The sequence below is a fragment of the Anomaloglossus baeobatrachus genome, chromosome 3 (assembly GCF_048569485.1).
Source record: "Anomaloglossus baeobatrachus isolate aAnoBae1 chromosome 3, aAnoBae1.hap1, whole genome shotgun sequence".
NCBI classification, from domain to species: Eukaryota; Metazoa; Chordata; class Amphibia; order Anura; family Aromobatidae; genus Anomaloglossus; species Anomaloglossus baeobatrachus.
In genome coordinates this window covers 439695257-439713312 of record NC_134355.1, presented here as the reverse complement: position 1 = coordinate 439713312, position 18056 = coordinate 439695257, and the positions used below count along the sequence as shown (strand labels likewise).

At 49.7% G+C, this 18056-nt stretch overlaps 1 protein-coding gene across 1 annotated transcript in view; it reads left to right on the top strand.

Moving 5' to 3' along the window:
• Positions 1-18056, top strand: part of LOC142297264 (uncharacterized) — a 280648-nt gene that overhangs the window by 229482 nt on the left and 33110 nt on the right. Inside the window, exons 74-75 of the mRNA XM_075341519.1 lie at positions 1818-1996; positions 13068-13221. Of these exons, the coding sequence (XP_075197634.1) occupies positions 1818-1996; positions 13068-13221 (333 nt within the window). The remainder of the gene's footprint in view (positions 1-1817; positions 1997-13067; positions 13222-18056) is intronic.

Sequence of the window (18056 nt, the reverse complement as noted above, 5' to 3'; positions counted from 1 at the left end):
TTCTTTTTTACACAGCGTAAACTGAACTGCTCTTCATGTTTTAAATCTGCAACATGGCAATTTTTTGTTTGGGGTACACTGAGTTTTCTGTGCAGTTGTTTCCCATAAACTTGAATTAGATGCGGAAAAACTTTAGGTAAAAAATGCACATGAGGTAAAAACCGCAGCATCAGAAACGCATGGAAAAAACACTTAAAATACATTGAAAAAATGCAAGTAACCTAATTTATGATACACAGGTGTTTCCAGCTCCCATTGAATTAATACCAGCACTAAAAGCTCCTATTAGTGGCATCTACAGGCAAAAAACAAGAACAGAAAACAGGACTACCTATACAAATATATTATAAAATTAATCAGCACTGAATTTAAAGGGGATCCCCATCTCCAAGATCCTATCCCAATATGTAGTAGGTGTAATAATAATAATAAGATTAGCAAATACCTCCAATTAGAAGTGTAGTAGAGTTCTGGTAAGCTATGCCACTTACTTCAAGTTTTGGGCATTACAGTAGGCTAGGTATCCATGCTTATGACCATGAACAACTAACTAGTTGAGACTGCATATGTGATCGATACCTAAGTTGTAATGCCCTGCACATGAGGTAGGAGACATGGCTATATCAGGAGAATTATACTACATTTCTAATTGGAGGTATTTGCTAATATTATTATTTTTACACCTTCTACATATTGGGATAGGATATTGATGGGAATAACCCTTTAATGCATCATTGTATTTCTAGTTCTAATATTTAGGTGTAATATATTTAGAAGGGGTGGGATGTGGATCCTATTCTGTGACACCCATAATGTCTCTGTATACATTGCTTTCTTTATTGAAGGCAGTAATACAGTAAAGCTATGTGTACATACAATGTTTTTGCAGCTATTTTTTGCAGCTTTTTCTATGCAAATAAGAAGCTGCATTTTACAGGAGAAGCAAAAGCTGAGACTTCAGAAATGTCATGCACATGTCTCGGTTATTTTCCTGACTGAATTTGAGAATTTAGGCTTTTTTAATCTGTAGCATGTCAATTCTTTTAGTGTTTTTTGCAACGTTTTTTATTGATATTTATCAATGAAAATGCAAAATGCAGCACACTAGCTTTATTAACCATGCACGGTAGACAAAACGCATGTAATCCACCCAGAAAAAATGGCACAACAAATATTTCAAAAATGCACCAAAACCTGTACTTTAAACTCAACATTTTTATTGTGAAGAGAGCAGGTTTTAAGTGCAGAAACAAAATGCAGCAAAAATGCTGTGTGTGTGAACATGGCTTTAGAAGCAGTCAACATGAAAATCTTGAAAAGGATAGTTTCTCAAGCTAGAAGCGATCACCTGACTGGAGTCTTCCACTTGTGACCGCATATAAGGCTGCGGCTGAAGTGAGCCGCGAGATCAGAGGTGACTTCAGTCAGGGGATGTGTGGTGACAGTAGAGTCCTCCCCTTGTGACTGCATATCAGGCCGCGGCTGAAGTGAGCCGCGAAATCAGTGGTGACGTCACTCATGTGATCTGCGGTGTCACCGCACATCACGAGTGATGTCAGCGCTAATCCCGCGGCTCACTTGAGTAGAGGCCTGACAGGTGGAGGACTCCTGCATTTTTTTGGCCAAAAATGCTGCTCTTTGTAGTCACCACAAAGATAAAAACGCTGCATCTTTGTGGTAAAAAAAAATGATGCAGCTTGCACACATAGCCATATTTGTATTTGCTGTGTCAGCATTTTTGTAATATTTTGAGCACATCTTATTAACTTTTTTGCCAGATTTCTGTTTTAGTATTTATATATTTTTGTGTTTTTCAGGAGCAATGCTAATAACAACATGACAGCAACATTCACTGCAAGATTTAGCTATGTGATGAATACGACTATAGTTTTGTATCTAAATGACGAACTCGTTGGATATCTTAAAAATCATTCTTCTAGAACAAAGCGTGCAATAGATGACATTAAAATTTATAATGCAACTGATGGTGACAAATGTAAGTTTTTCTTTTCACCTGTATATTCTGGGACAAATGTTAATATATTCTACAATGTCACCTCTCACTGTTTTATGATTCCGTGCCTTCTTTGACTAGTAAGACATGAAATACAGAGTATTGTAGTGGGTGGGCCTACCCCCTACTAGTTTAGCATAGTTTACCCGGCATTGTGATTATTAAAAGTGTTGATTTTTATTATGTATGTGTTGTGTTAGGGCACCCCCTAGTGGCCGGGTGGGACGGCTGTTGCCACCGGGGAAGGAGGAGTCGGCCGGATATCTAGGGAAGGGCTGTGAGAGTGTGTAGGGAGAAGGATCCGGGACAGCAGACAGTGAACATCTGCAGCGGCAAGTGTGAGAGTGTGAGCGGAACACCAGGGGACACCGGAGCAAAGGAGGTGGAAGCAACCTCAGGGTCTATTCCGCTGGTGTGGGTCCAGTGTGTGCTTGACCGGAGAGTGGGAGCCCGGAGAAGAGGAGTATCTAGGGCATATCCCCACCAGAGGGCGCGTTTGGGCAGGTTGTCCCCAGCTCCACCAATATTGCCGGAATCTGCTGACCGGAGTGTTATTTTCTGTGTGAATAAATGTCAGTTTTTATGCATTTCAACTTTTGCCTGAAGACTCTTTGTGCATCGGCCGGTGAAAGAGACGTCCCACACTGCACAATCAAGTCTGCCCCCAAAGTTAAAGAAGTGGTGGAACCACGGGTCTGCCTCAGTACCAGTGCCACGACTACACAGCCGGAGGTGCCCCTGGGCCATCACTTCATGTGGCGTAGTCGGCAGGATGCGATTCCCCTGCCAGGAACCCAAGAAGCTGGAGATCAGGTCGTGCCTGGGGCACAGGATCCCGACTGCGAGGGAAGATTTCCAGCCCCCTGGTGGGAAGAGAACCCAGCGCCCGTAGCGTTGGACCGGGCACAAGATGGCGGTAGGAAGGCCGTTATCTGTGAAGTGGAAGAAAAGGCGCGAAAAGTTGGCGCCGAAAGAAGAGCCTGGGGCTGGCCGGTGCCGAGGAAGAGGCACAGAGTACTCCGCCCAAAGAGGGGAGGCGCCAGTTCCAGGGCATTGAAGACATACAAAGTGGGCGGTGTTCGGAAGAAAAAGAGGTACCGCCACGGAGGAGTCAAGTGGATGCGTGAGGCTGGGGGAGGTTACTGTTTAAGAGCGGGAAGCAGAGGCCCGCCTTCTTTTCCCTCAGTCTGCACTGTGACACCACCGCAAGTTACAGCACAGCGATCCGAGATGGCAGCTTTTGGGCAACCGGAAGAACTGGCTACTACTATGGCTTTGATCACCTTAGGCCGGGGCCGACCCAGGTTTGCCCCTGCCAGTGAGGCAGCTTTGGTGGATCTTCCAGTGGGACCGGGAGGTTCTACGCGCCCTGATAAGGTGTCATGGAAAACCACCTGGGACGCACAGACCGGAAGTACCATCACCGAAGTGAAGGCGACGTATGCTACGCCACCAGGAGGCCGTTCGGGGGCTACAGCCTTCCCTTGGGAGACCCCACAGCTTGGCGCCGCCACACCATCTACTCCCTTGCTGGAGCCGGCTGAAGTGTCGACCGAGCGTCTGGAGAAGGACCACCGGGGCTTCATCTGGGACCCGGTAATCGTCCCGCCCGCCGAGCCGCACCCCAGAGCTCCGTCCCCGAAGCCCGACCCTGTTCAGGAACGTCTTCTGGCTGAAACCCTTGTCCGGGAGATGCTGTCCGGTCCGGGCGGAGAGGAGCTGGCCCTGCAGTTTACCACCGGCGTGGTGGTAAAATTTAACCAGAAGGAGGGGTACGGCTTCATCCGCGAGGTCAGCACGGGGGATGACTATTTTTACAATAGAGTTCACCTGGACGTGGAGGGGTTGCCCAAGCGGCTCCACACACTCTGGCCGGGTGAGAAGGTGCAATTTCTGCCGGACGCAGGTAGCCGCGGCCTATTTGCAGTTGCCGTGAACCGGATACCGACCGCCCGGGAAGCGGCTCAGTGGCAAGAGGAGCTGGAGTGGGAGGAGCAACAAGAGCGGCGCCGGAGCCATGCAAGACCGAATCCGTCCGAGCCCTCTCACCCCCGGCGCACCGCGGCTGCTGCCCCGGAACCATCGTCTGGCCCGACCGTTGATCCGGAGAAGCTTTCGCCAGTGGTAACCGTGAGTCAGCATGTGACCAATCAACCGGTCATTGTTTTGGACGCGCCACCCCGGGTAGCGACACCTTCACCCCCGCCAGGAGCCGAGGCAGCCACGCCGGCAGAACCACCCTTTGCCCCCTTGTCTTTCCGACGGGTCCGCCGTCAGCCGGGACAATCTCTGGGGGCCTACATCCAGGCACAAGCGGAGGAATGGAAGCGGGCCTGGCCCCCAGAGTAAGTCTCCACTGTCCACCTGCTGTTTAAGTCCGGTGCTGTTTAACCGGCAGAAGTTCCGTTAAAAGTTTTACGGGTCTGTTGACCGCCAACTAAGACCGGGAGCGCTATTGAGCCTCTGGGCGCCCATCTAAGACCGGGAGCGCTGTTGCGTCTCCGGGCGCCATCGTAAGACCGGGAGCGCTGTTGAGCCTCCGGGCGCTACCTACAGACCGGGAGCGCTGCTGCACCCCCAAGCGCCCCTAAAGACCGGGAGCGCCGCTGAACTGGTGCCGCTGTGGTCGTGGACTGACCTGAAAGGTTTTTGTTTTAATGTGTTTATAGTTAAGAGCCTTGCCGGGAGGCTCGGATTTTAAGAGGGGAGGCATGTAGTGGGTGGGCCTACCCCCTACTAGTTTAGCATAGTTTACCCGGCATTGTGATTATTAAAAGTGTTGATTTTTATTATGTATGTGTTGTGTTAGGGCACCCCCTAGTGGCCGGGTGGGACGGCTGTTGCCACCGGGGAAGGAGGAGTCGGCCGGATATCTAGGGAAGGGCTGTGAGAGTGTGTAGGGAGAAGGATCCGGGACAGCAGACAGTGAACATCTGCAGCGGCGAGTGTGAGCGGAACACCAGGGGACACCGGAGCAAAGGAGGTGGACACAACCTCAGGGTCTATTCCGCTGGTGTGGGTCCAGTGTGTGCTTGACCGGAGAGTGGGAGCCCGGAGAAGAGGAGTATCTAGGGCATATCCACACCAGAGGGCTCGTTTGGGCAGGTTGTCCCCAGCTCCACCAATATTGCCGGAATCTGCTGACCGGAGTGTTATTTTCTGTGTGAATAAATGTCAGTTTTTATGCATTTCAACTTTTGCCTGAAGACTCTTTGTGCATCGGCCGGTGAAAGAGACGTCCCACACTGCACAATCAAGTCTGCCCCCGAAGTTAAAGAAGTGGTGGAACCAGGGGTCTGCCTCAGTACCAGTGCCACGACTACACAGCCGGAGGTGCCCCTGGGCCATCACTTCAGTATCATCATACAAGATTAATTAACCAGAGATTTGGGGAGATTTATCCATATAATTTTGACATTTTAGAGCTAAATGTGTAAAAAGAATGACATTTGACATGAACGCTAGACTAATTTTCATTTGTCACAAAAAGATATTATTTTTAGCAGCTTACTAATAGTAATGGTAACATTACCAAAAAGGCACTTTTTATATTTATTCTTCATCTGTACATTAGTCTTCATAAATGTGCTTGAGAGCATAGATAGCTAGACAGACAGACAGATATACTATGGATGGATGGATGGATGCATGGATGGATGGATGCCACACCTGGCTCTGGTGACTGAGGGAGCTGTAAGGTTTCTTCTTCAGATAATAAGACATCAGTTTTATATATGGTTCTGTTCTAGATTTTGCGTTGGGGTCCAGGCGTTTCAAGTTATGACCCTAATGTGCTCTACACTATTTTATTTAACAATCAATTTAGACAAAATGTGGACATGATGCTGATTGGATAATCAAATCTGCCAAGATTCCAATTTGGCAAATCATGCTTAATACGGGGATATTCAAATTGCATCAAATTTATTTGTTTCAAATTGAATATTCCTTACTATGCTGTCTATGGTCTCTCCAGACCCCAGAGCATAATAAATGAAGGATGAAAAAAAGGATTAATAGCTCACTACTCACCTCTCGACTCACGGTTAACTCTTCTACATTATCTTGAATCTGCCTTCCAGATGGGGCTGCAACAGCTGTGTTTTACACCAATACAATGGTCGTGACTATCATAACCTCACAAGGTGCTCTTTACCCCCTCTTAATACTTTTCCTCCACCCTATCACCCAGATAAGACCCTATTTGCACCTATTTGTCGATCAACCTCTTTTCGATTGCTTCTTCCATTTTGTGTCACGCCTTAGGCGACGTGCAGTGATGTCAGAGGCCTAGTGGAGCCATAAACAAGGGCCTGTTATGAAGAGGTCAAAATTAATGTGTGCAACAGAGGATGGGGAGAAGAAGACAGGGCAGCATTTGCCTGAACTTCTACAGCTCAGCAAAATCACAATAGCAGCTGATTGCCATTTTGCTAAATTTGCATATTGCAAATTGCAATAAAACCACATTATAGAGAATATACATTTTTGCAAAATTTGAGAATTTAATTCCAGTCAAATAAAATTTCCCATCTCTAATATTGATGTCAACAAATGCTTTCATGTATCATAAGTGTATATAATATGTATATAATGTTCATATAATATAAATATTTTGGCAGTTCACTCAAGATGTGTACCTTGGACCTCTTGGTCTCCAGTGTAATATATGTATTTAATATTTCCAAATTCCATTTGTAATACTAGTGTCTTTTCATATGACAAAAGGACCTTTGGGCTCCATAGACATCAGGGCCTATATTTGACAGCTACTTCCCCTCCAAGAATACTTTATAGCCTCTGTTGTGGGCAGAATGATGACTGCATCCACAACCCCATGACGTTTGAGATCTGATATCTATTAATAATCTTCATAGTAAACACATGTATGGTGAAGATGGGATTGTTGGGCTGCTTAAAGGTGTTGCCCAGTCTAAAATGACTCTACGTGACTGCAGACTTATGAATCCTCACATCACATGTACAATATATCATCATGATCTGAGCTGTATGTCTCTTTATCTGCCAAAGAATACTGAATTGAAAAATCCTGCCCATGCTCCATTATTCTTTGATTACTATTAAGTAGAGATGAGTGTATAGGTTCCCAAAGGATTGAGTTTGAGTCAAATTACCTAAAAGTTGCGATTTCACACACTTTCTGACATTTTGAGACTTGATTCACACTTAATAATTGAAAAAAAAATCCCGGATACCATTACCTACACTACTGAAGCATCAGAGAGTGGTCTAATGTATTTTTGCATTGCTGCACTGGCCTCCCTATATTACCCTGCAGCTCTGACATCTTATGGATATGGATATGAATGGATTATCATACATTGTACAGTGGTGGTCATTACGTGGGCTGTCACAGATCTGCGGTGCCCAGTGGAGCACAATTTGTATGGTAGAGTCATTTTTTCCAAAGTCACTGGGTAAGCTCTTATGGTCAGAAAGGTCCTTTCTCTCTTTTGTAGAGGGTAAGATCTTACTTTTAGCAGGCTTCTCTCCAGTGGCGTAACTAGAGTTGGATGGGCCCCGGTGCAAAGTTTAGACCTGGGCCCCCCTCCACATACACAGACACTTGGGGTAAGGCATACCTCCCAACTTTTAAAGAAGGAAAAGAAGGACAAAGTTTGCGGCGCGCGTAGCGCGCCGTGGCAAATTTTTAGGCCACGCCCCCTAACCACACCCATTTCACAGTCACGCCCATATCCACTCCCCATCCACACCCATTCAGCATGGACACGCAGGCAGCCGGCGGGCCTCCAGCATGGACACGCAGGCAGCCGGCGGGCCTCCAGCATGGACACGCAGGCAGCCGGCGGGCCTCCAGCATGGACACGCAGGGAGCCACAGTGAGGCGGCCGGTCGCCCACACAGTGAGGTGGCCGGTCGCCTTCACAGACAGGCGGCAGGGGGGCGCCCGCACAGACAGGCGGCAGGGGGGCGCCCGCACAGACAGGCGGCAGGGGGGCGCCCGCACAGACAGGCGGCCGGGGGGCGCCCGCACAGACAGGCGGCCGGGGGGCGCCCGCACAGACAGGCGGCCGGGGGGCGCCCGCACAGACAGGCGGCCGGGGGGCGCCCGCACAGAAAGGCGGCCGGCCGACCGCACAGACAGGCAGGCGGCCGACCGCACAGAGAGGCTCCGGCCGGGGGTGAGGGGGGGGAGGGAGGGAAATCAGCGCTGGGGAGATTTTACTGTACCAGCAGCAGCACAGGCAGCGCTCCTCTCTGTTATGCCACGTCTACTGGGATGGTAGGAGGGAAAAGCAGGGAGGCGGAGAGAGAGTGGGTGGGCGGAGCCCGGGAGCCGGCCGTCCCGATCGTGGCAACGGGACAAACAACGTAAAGCGTGAAAGTCCCGCTGTATCCGGGACGGTTGGGAGGTATGGGGTAAGGGATAATGACACTGACACTCGGGGTACAGGATAATGACGCTGACACTTGGCTCTCACCCACAGCACCCTGAAATCCCTCTATCAGCACCCAGCTTTCCTATGTTCTGATATTTATCTTGTCCTCAGCACCCAGCTTTCCCATATCAGAGCATGAGAAAGCTGGGTGCTGAGAGATGTATATCAGAACATGGGAAAGCTGGGTGCTGAGAGATGTATAGCAGAACATGGGAAAGCTGGGTGCTGAGAGATGTATAGCAGAGCATGGGAAAGCTGGGTACTGAGAGATGTACAGCAGAGCATGGGAAAGCTGGGTGCTGAGAGATGTATAGCAGAGCATGGGAAAGCTGGGTGCTGAGAGATGTATAGCAGAGCATGGGAAAGCTGGGTGCTGAGAGATGTATAGCAGAACATGGGAAAGCTGGGTGCTGAGAGATGTATAGCAGAGCATGGGAAAGCTGGGTACTGAGAGATGTATAGCAGAGCATGGGAAAGCTGGGTGCTGAGAGATGTATAGCAGAGCATGGGAAAGCTGGGTGCTGAGAGATGTATAGCAGAGCATGGGAAAGCTGGGTGCTGAGAGATGTACAGCAGAGCATGGGAAAGCTGGGTGCTGAGAGATGTATATCAGAACATGGGAAAGCTGGGTGCTGAGAGATGTATAGCAGAGCATGGGAAAGTTGGCTGCTGAGGGAAAGAGCCTTTTTCCCTCAGCACAAAACATTTCCATCCCATACTTGTATCTTTGTCCCCCCTGTATAAAGTTCTCAAAATACTATAACAGCCCCCACATAGCCTTCCAAATAATTGTATAAAGGGTCTCACATAACCCTTCATATATTAGAATGCAGATACATAGCCCTCCATATATTATAATGCACCCCCATAATCTTCCATGTATAAAGTAGCCCTTCAATTATAATGCATTTCCCATAGTTCGCCATGTATTAAAATTCACCCCATAGTTCTCCATATATTATACTGCACCACATAGTCCTCCATGTTTTATAATGCACTTCCATAGTCCATGTATAAGGTAGCCTCCATAGTCCCTCCATATATTATAATGCAGCCCCCATAGTCCTATATGTATTATAACACAACCCCATAAAACTTCAGATGGTATTATGCAGCCCCATACTCCTCCATGTATAATTCACCCCTATATTCCATGTATAAGGTGTCCCTTCATTTTGTATTATACAGCCCCCCCCCGACCTCCATTTTAATGCAGCCCTATAGACCTCCAGTATAATGCAGCCTCATAGACCTCTATGTATATTACACCTCTATATTCAATGTATAAGGTGTCCTTCATGTTTATCATGCAGCCTCACCAGGCCTCCATATATAATAATGCAGCCAACCTCTCCAGGCCTCCATGTATAATATAGCAGCCAGCCTCCCAGGCCTCCATGTATAATATAGCAGCCAGCCTCCCCAGGCCTCCATGTATAATAATGCAGCCAGCCTCCCCAGGCCTCCATGTATAATAATGCAGCCAGCCTCCCCAGGCCTCCATGTATAATAATGCAGCCAGCCTCCCCAGGCCTCCATGTATAATAATGCAGCCAGCCTCCCCAGGCCTCCATGTATAATAATGCAGCCAGCCTCCCCAGGCCTCCATGTATAATAATGCAGCCAGCCTCCCCAGACCTCCATGTATAATAATGCAGCCAGCCTCCCCAGGCCTCCATGTATAATAATGCAGCCAGCCTCCCCAGGCCTCCATGTATAATAATGCTGCCAGCCTCCCCAGGCCTCCATATACAGTATAATGGAGTCTCCCCACCCCAGGCCTCCTTGTACAGTATCAGGCAGCCTCCCCACCCCAGGCCTCCATGTACAGTATCATGCAGCCTCCCCACCCCAGGCCTCCATGTACAGTATCATGCAGCCTCCCCCACCCCAGGCCTCCTTGTACAGTATCAGGCAGCCTCCCCACCCCAGGCCTCCATGTACAGTATCATGCAGCCTCCCCACCCCAGGCCTCCATGTACAGTATCATGCAGCCTCCCCACCCCAGGCCTCCTTGTACAGTATCAGGCAGCCTCCCCACCACAGGCCTCCTTGTACAGTATCAGGCAGCCTCCCCACCCCAGGCCTCCATGTACAGATGCAGCCTCCCCACCCCAGGCCTCCATGTACAGTATCATCCAGCCTTCCCACCCCAGGCCTCCATGTACAGTTTAATGCAGCCTCCCCACTCCAGGCCTCTGACCACCGTGTACTCATATATATATATATAAAAAAACCCAAGTACTCACCGCTCTCCTCCTTCCACTGCTGCTCTGTCCTGACGTCTCCTTGTTCCACTGATGCTGTACTCCCGAGTCCCTGCTCTCCTCCTTCCACTGCTGCTCGTCCTCCCCGGTGCTGCGGTCGGCGTCCTCCCTCCCTGCGCTCTGTGCACTCAGCACAGCAGTCGCATAGGAGTGACGTCACCGCACAGGCACAGGGGTAGAATGATGATGCAGAGCGGCGCCGGCCGCTCTTTGCTTCATTATTACTGTGCGCGGTGACGGGGCAGGAGGGCCCGGTGTCGGGGGCGGCAGCGGGTCATATAGTGGGCGCGTGCACTGTGATAGATCAGCGCAGCTTCTCTCTCACTGAGAGGAGCTGGCTGCTGATCTGCCGGGTCCCCGCGGGCCCCTAACCGCCCGGGCCCGGTCGCGATCGCGACCGCTGCGACCGCGGTAGTTACGCCACTGCTTCTCTCTCTTTCCTGTATACTGTAAGCGCGTTTGATCAGCAGGGCTGTCTCTATCTCTCTATATCTGCAGTGAGTATGAAATTATAGACAGCGAGGTCCTTTCACGCTCTCACTCTCACATGTAAAGTGTAAGTTCTTGTTCCTTTTGGTCTCTGATCTGTAGATTGTAAGCTCTAAAGGGGGCTTTACACACAACGATATCGCTAACGAATTTGTCATCGGGGTCACAGAATTCGTGATGCACATCCGGCGTCCGTTAGCGATGTCGCTGAGTGTAAAGCGGCCTTTAAGGTCAGCTTGGTTATCTTTGTCTCTCACCTGTAGAGTGTAAGCTTTTATGATCAGTGAGGTCCTTTCTATCTCTCCTGTAGAATGTAAGCTTTTATGAGCAATTGGGTCCTCTCTGGCTCTCACCAGTAGAGTGTAAGCTTTTATGATCAATGGTGAGGGTCCTCTCTGTTTCTCACCTGTAGAGTGTAAGCTCTTATGGTCAGCTGGGTCTTCTCTATCTCTCACCTGTACAGAGTAAGCTCTTATGGTCAGCTGGGTCTTCTCTATCTCTCACCTGTAGTGTAAGCTCTCATGGTCAGCTGGGTCTTCTCTATCTCTCACCTGTAGTGTAAGCTCTTATGGTCAGCTGGGTCTTCTCTGTCTCTCACCTGTAGATTGTAAGCTCTTATGGTCAGCCGGGTCTTCTCTATCTTTCACGTGTACAGTGTAAGCTCTTATGGTCAGCTGGGTCTTCTTTATCTATCACCTGTACAGTGTAAGCTCTTATGGTTAGCTGGGTCCTCTCTCTCACCTGTAGAGTGTAAGCTCTTATGGTCAGCTGGGTCTTCTCTATCTCTCACCTGTACAGAGTAAGCTCTTATGGTCAGCTGGGTCTTCTCTATCTCTCACCTGTACAGTGTAAGCTCTTATGGTCAGCTGGGTCTTCTCTATCTCTCACCTGTAGAGTGTAAGCTCTTATGGTCAGCTGGGTCTTCTCTATCTCTCACCTGTAGTGTAAGCTCTTATGGTCAGCTGGGTCTTCTTTATCTCTCACCTGTACAGTGTAAGCTCTCTCTCTCACCTGTAGAATGTAGACTCTTATGGTTAGCTGGGTCCTCTCTCTCACCTGTAGAGTGTAAGCTCTTATGGTCAGCTAGGTCTTCTCTATCTCTCACCTGTACAGTGTAAGCTCTTATTGTCAGCTGGGTCTTCTTTATCTCTCACCTGTACAGTGTAAGCTCTTATTGTCAGCTGGGTCTTCTTTATCTCTCACCTGTACAGTATAAGCTCTTATGGTTAGCTGGGTCCTCTCTCTCACCTGTAGAGTGTAAGCTCTTATGGTCAGCTGGGTCTTCTCTGTCTCTCACCTGTAGAGTGTAAGCTCTTATGGTCAGCCGGGTCTTCTCTATCTTTCACCTGTACAGTGTAAGCTCTTATGGTTAGCTGGGTCCTGTCTCTCACCTGTAGAGTGTAAGCTCTTATGGTCAGCTGGGTCTTCTCTATCTCTCACCTGTACAGTGTAAGCTGTTATGATCAGCTGGGTGTCCTCTACCTCTCTCCTGTAAATTGTAAGCTGCTATGGTCAGCTAGGTTCTCTCTCTCTCTCTATCTTCTCCTTTATGTGTATTTTCTGTGCAATTATAAGCTTTCCAGTTTTAAAACTTGTGCAACTTTATTTGCACAAATCAAATTTTTGGAGAAAATTAGTTGAAGCCTGTCAATTAAGTGTTCAAAATATGTGCTCACCTCTACTCTTCAGTGATGCATTATCATTACATAGTTAGTATAGTACTCACTTATTTGTCCTATAATCACTTTCCTTTGGGTAAATATAGTGGCAAGTCTTAACATGGTGTTGTTGTTCACCATATTCCAGTAAAACATATAAAAACCATATGTAATTTGCAGTATTAGATTTAACATTATTTGTTTTTTCTTTCACCAGTGGATGTAAAAGCTCTAGCAGAGAATGCATTCTGTGCGTATGACGGATATAAAGTGGATCCTATTACCTTACAGTGTGTCCCCTTGTGCTTCAACGATACGTATTGTAAAAATGACGCCATCTGTGTGAATGGGAAAACTAATGTTACCTGCATGTAAGTAGATACGTTATCATGTTAATGTATTTCATGTTTACATCCTTTTTCTAATGAAGAACTAAAGAACTAAGTACAGCATAGTAGCGCCACAGTCTTATATCATCATCAGTTTTACCATACCTCCCAACCGTCCCGGATACAGCGGGACAGTCCCTCTTCTGAGCCTTTGATCCCGGGTCCCGCCCGTGAGGCTGTTTGTCACGGCTCCACCCACCCACTGTAGCCCCGCCTCGCTGTTTCTCCCTTCTACTATTCATTACAGAGCCGAGCGCGCACCTACTCCTGTGACTGCTGCTGAGGTATGAATCACCCCCTGCAGCAGAGCGACCCCCCTGCAGCAGAGCGACCCCCCCCCTGCAGCAGAGCCCCCCCCCCCCCTGCACCAGAGCCGACCCCCCCCAGTCCCGGAGCCTGCGTTTGTCTGCAGCTGTTCTCTGATTCCCCGTGTGCGGCTTCTCACTGCTGCAGACACGCGGGGAGTCAGGAAGCTGAGGAGACCGTGCAATCAGCACTTATCTCCTGCAGATAGCAGTGACAATAACCTATGCAGAGTGACATCTGCAGGCTTCTATTACCGATCAGTGGTCTCCTGCCTGTGGAGCAGAGCTGCTGGGTCCTAGCTTCCCAACAGCTTCAGCTCTGCTTTATCCTGGCTCCCCTACCAGTTAAAGGGAACATGTCAGCAGAAATTTCACAATGAAAGTAATAGATTCCCCTCTGCAGCTCCTGGGCTGCTTCTAGAAAGGTTCCTGTTGTTATTGTGCTCCCTTTGAGACCTACAAAAATTCTTTATGAAGTCTTACCTTTTTGTATGCAAATGTGTTTTTATGGTCACGGGGGCGGGCTGTCTGGCGTCCGTTATTCCCCCTCCTGCCGCTTTACGCAGTCCCCCATTGCTCATTTACATACACAAGGACGCCTTCCTCATGTAACTGTCCTCCCGAAGTTTTGCGCATGTGAACGCTTTTTCAGGTGATTGCGCAGGCACGAGATTATGGGCGGCGCTGTGATTGTCATCAGCAGCGTTAACCAAGTACCCGCCCATAATCTCGTGCCCGCACTTTTCCCTCTGACTCCACCGTTATGCGCAAGTGCTGGCCATATGAACCATGTTACCTATTACTGCTTGCACGAGATTATGGGCGGGTACTTGGATGACTTTGCTGATGACAATCACAGCGCCGCCCATAATCTCGCGCCCACGGTAATAGGTAACATGGTTCATATGGACAGTGCTTGCGCATAACGGTGGAGGCAGAGTGAGAAGCGCGGGCACGAGATTATGGGAAGGTACATGGATGACGCTGCTGATGACAATCACAGCGCCGCCCATAATCTCGCGCCCATGGTAATAGGTAACGTGGTTCATATGGCCAGTGCTTGCGCATAACGGTGGAGGCAGAGTGAGAAGCGCGGGCACGAGATTATGGGCAGGTACTTGGATGACGCTGCTGATGACAATCACAGCGCCGCCCATAATCTCGCGCCTGCGCAATCACCTCAAAAGCGTTCACACTTTGCACAGTGCTTACTCCCGCGAGAGTGGCACTGGGCATGCACAAAACTTCAGGAGGACAGTTACATGAGGAAGGCGTCCTCATGTATGGAAATGAGCAATGGGGGACGGCGTACAGCGGCAGGAGGGGGAATAACGGACGCCAGGCAGCCCGCCCCCGTGACCATAAAAACAGATTTGCATACAAAAAGGTAAGACTTCATAAAGTATTATTTTAGGTCTCAAAGGGGGCACAATAGCAACAGGAACCTTTCCAGAATTCATCCCAGGAGCTGCAGAGGGGAATCTTTTATTTTTTTTGCTAAATTTCTGGTGACAGGTTCCCTTTAAAGGGAACCTATCAGGTGCAATCTGCACTCAGAGCCAGGAGCAGTTCTGGGTGTATATTGCTAATCCCTCCCTAACTGTCCCTGTATACACTAGCATAGATAAAGGCATCTATAGAAAAAGTATTTTTAAAGAGCTTATATCTTATGCTAATTAGCGCGGGGACTAGTCCCAAGGGCGTTACTTCACTTGGCAGGTCGGCTCACATAGCGTGTGAGTACTCACACAGGGGCGTAATAACATGCTAACATGCTATGCGAGCCGACTAGCCAAGTGAAGTAACGCCCTTGTGACTAGTCCCCGCGCTCATTAGCATAAGATATAAGATCTTTAAAAATATTTGTTCTTGATCCCTTTATCTATGCTAGTGTATACAGGGACGGTTAGGCAGGGATTAGCAATATGTACCCAGAACTGCTCCTGGCTCTGAGTGCATATTGCACCTGACAGGTTCACTTTAAAGGGAACCTGTCACCAGATTTGGGGCCTATAAGCTGCGGCCACCACCAGCGGGATCTTATATACACATTCTAACATGCTGCATACCTCCCAACCGTCCCGGATACAGCGGGACTTTCACGCTTTACGTTGTTTGTCCCGTTGCCACGGGCGGGACGGCCGGCTCCCGGGCTCCGCCCACCCACTCTCTCTCCGCCTCCCTGCTTTTCCCTCCTACCATCCTAGTAGACGTGGCATAGAGAGGAGCGCTGCCTGTGCTGCTGCTGGTACAGTAAACTAATCTCCCCAGCGCTGATTTCCCTCCCTCCCCCCTCACCCCCTGCCGCCTGTCTGTGCGGGCGCCCCCCTGCCGCCTGTCTGTGCGGGCGCCCCCCTGCCGCCTGTCTGTGCGGGCGCCCCCCTGCCGCCTGTCTGTGCGGGCGCCCCCCTGCCGCCTGTCTGTGCGGGCGCCCCCCTGCCGCCTGTCTGTGCGGGCGCCCCCCTGCCGCCTGTCTGTGCGGGCGCCCCCCCGCCGCCTGTCTGTGCGGGCGCCCCCCTGCCGCCTGTCTGTGCGGGCGCCCCCCTGCCGCCTGTCTGTGCGGGCGCCCCCCTGCCGCCTGTCTGTGCGGGCGCCCCCCTGCCGCCTGTCTGTGCGGGCGCCCCCCTGCCGCCTGTCTGTGCGGGCGGCCCGCCGCCTCATTGTGCGGGCGGCCGGCCGCCTCTCTCTGCGGGCGGCTGGCCGCCTCTCTGTGCGGGCGGCCCGCCGCCTGTCTGTGAAGGCGGCCGGCCGCCTGTCTGTGAAGGCGACCGGCCGCCTCACTGTGGCTGCCTGCGTGTCCGTGCTGGAGGCCCGCCGGCTGCCTGCGTGTCCGTGCTGGAGGCCCGCTGGCTGCCTGCGTGTCCGTGCTGGAGGCCCGCCGGCTGCCTGCGTGTTTGTGCTGAATGGGTGTGGATGGGGAGTGGATATGGGCGTGACTGTGAAATGGGTGTGGTTAGGGGGCGTGGCCTAAAAATTTGCCGCGGCGCGCTACGCGCGCCGCAAACTTTGTCCCTCTTTTCCTTCTTTAAAAGTTGGGAGGTATGGTTTTACATTTACGCAAGAGTTTAGAAAACAGAGATAAATAAAAACGGGAGGCATCAGATGGATTGAATGGGACAAGGTATTAGTAAATGGGTCTCAGCGCATAGCCTTTGCTAATAACTGAAGCAATGCTTGTGTATGAGTCTAGGGCCTCTTCTCCACTAGCGTTTTTTTTCTCCAAATTCCCTCGCATTGAGAAACGGATTGCAATCTTGCAAATGGTTTCTAATGATGCTGTCTCCATTTCCCTGTTTTTCTCAGACGATACACGGGCTCTCCTTGAAATCGCAGCATGCTGCGATTTGATGTGATTCTCAGCTCTCTCACCCCCATGCAAGTCAGAATCCGGGTGACATGCGCATTTCACACGGATCCTGACACTTGCATACCGCGTCAGACTGGCTACTGGAGGAATCTCCTGTAAAACCAGTCCTGGCCGCGGTTACATGCACTGAACCCCGGAGCTGTCACCTGAGCTCCAGAGTGCAGCCTGAACAGCGAACACCGAGTAGATTCCCCGGCGATTGCTGGTCAGGTCAGCTCATCTGCAAACAGATCAGGCAGATGTCTGGAGCTCAGGTTACAGCTCTGGAGCTCAGTGCAGGTAACCGCGGCCAGAAATGGTTTTACAGGAGATTTCTCCCTTAGCCAGCCCTACGCTGCTTACCTAAAAACTCACATAGCACTCGCATGACGCTTACATGTCATACGGATGCTATGTGAGGAAAAAAACACACACTGTACGCATATCACACGCAGATCACACGCAGGATACTCGACTCACATTTTGAGCCGAGTATCGCTGTGATTTATAAAACGCTAGTGGAGAAGAGGCCTAAGGGCTCTAGTCCACTTGCGATTAAAACATATCTGCGATACTCGCCCAGAAAAGTGAGTCGAGCGTCCTGTGTATGGTGTGCGTTTTTTTTCTCACCTAGCTTCCGTATGACATGCGAGTGTCATGCGAGTGCTATGCAAGTCTGTAGATTTTTAACACCAAGGATCCGTGTGACCTGCGTATGCCATCTGTATGAGATGCGTATGCCCCCCATATTGAGATTTGTTTTCTCGCTCCCATAGGCTTACATGGGGATGCGAGAGCTGAGACTCAGTACAAAACACAGCATGCTGCGATTGTGCCGAGAGAACGGTTCGTGTGGAGAAAAAACAGGACAAACGAAACTGCATTGTTGATTAACACTGGTGCGAGTGCAATCCGATTTTTTAATCGGATCGCACTTGCACATTAAAATCGCAAGTGGACAAGAGCCCTAACAACAAAAAAACATTTGTATTAGGCTTTTCTCACAATGGACTCAAAGCGCACGAACCTCTAATCAAATCCTTTTAATATTTTGTAATATGTTCTAGTTTCTAATTAAATTGGAGGGTAGTGGGCAGTATCCAATTCAAAGGTATTTGCAGATGGCCAAATGTCATGGATGTATTTACACAATGTAAAATTGTGCA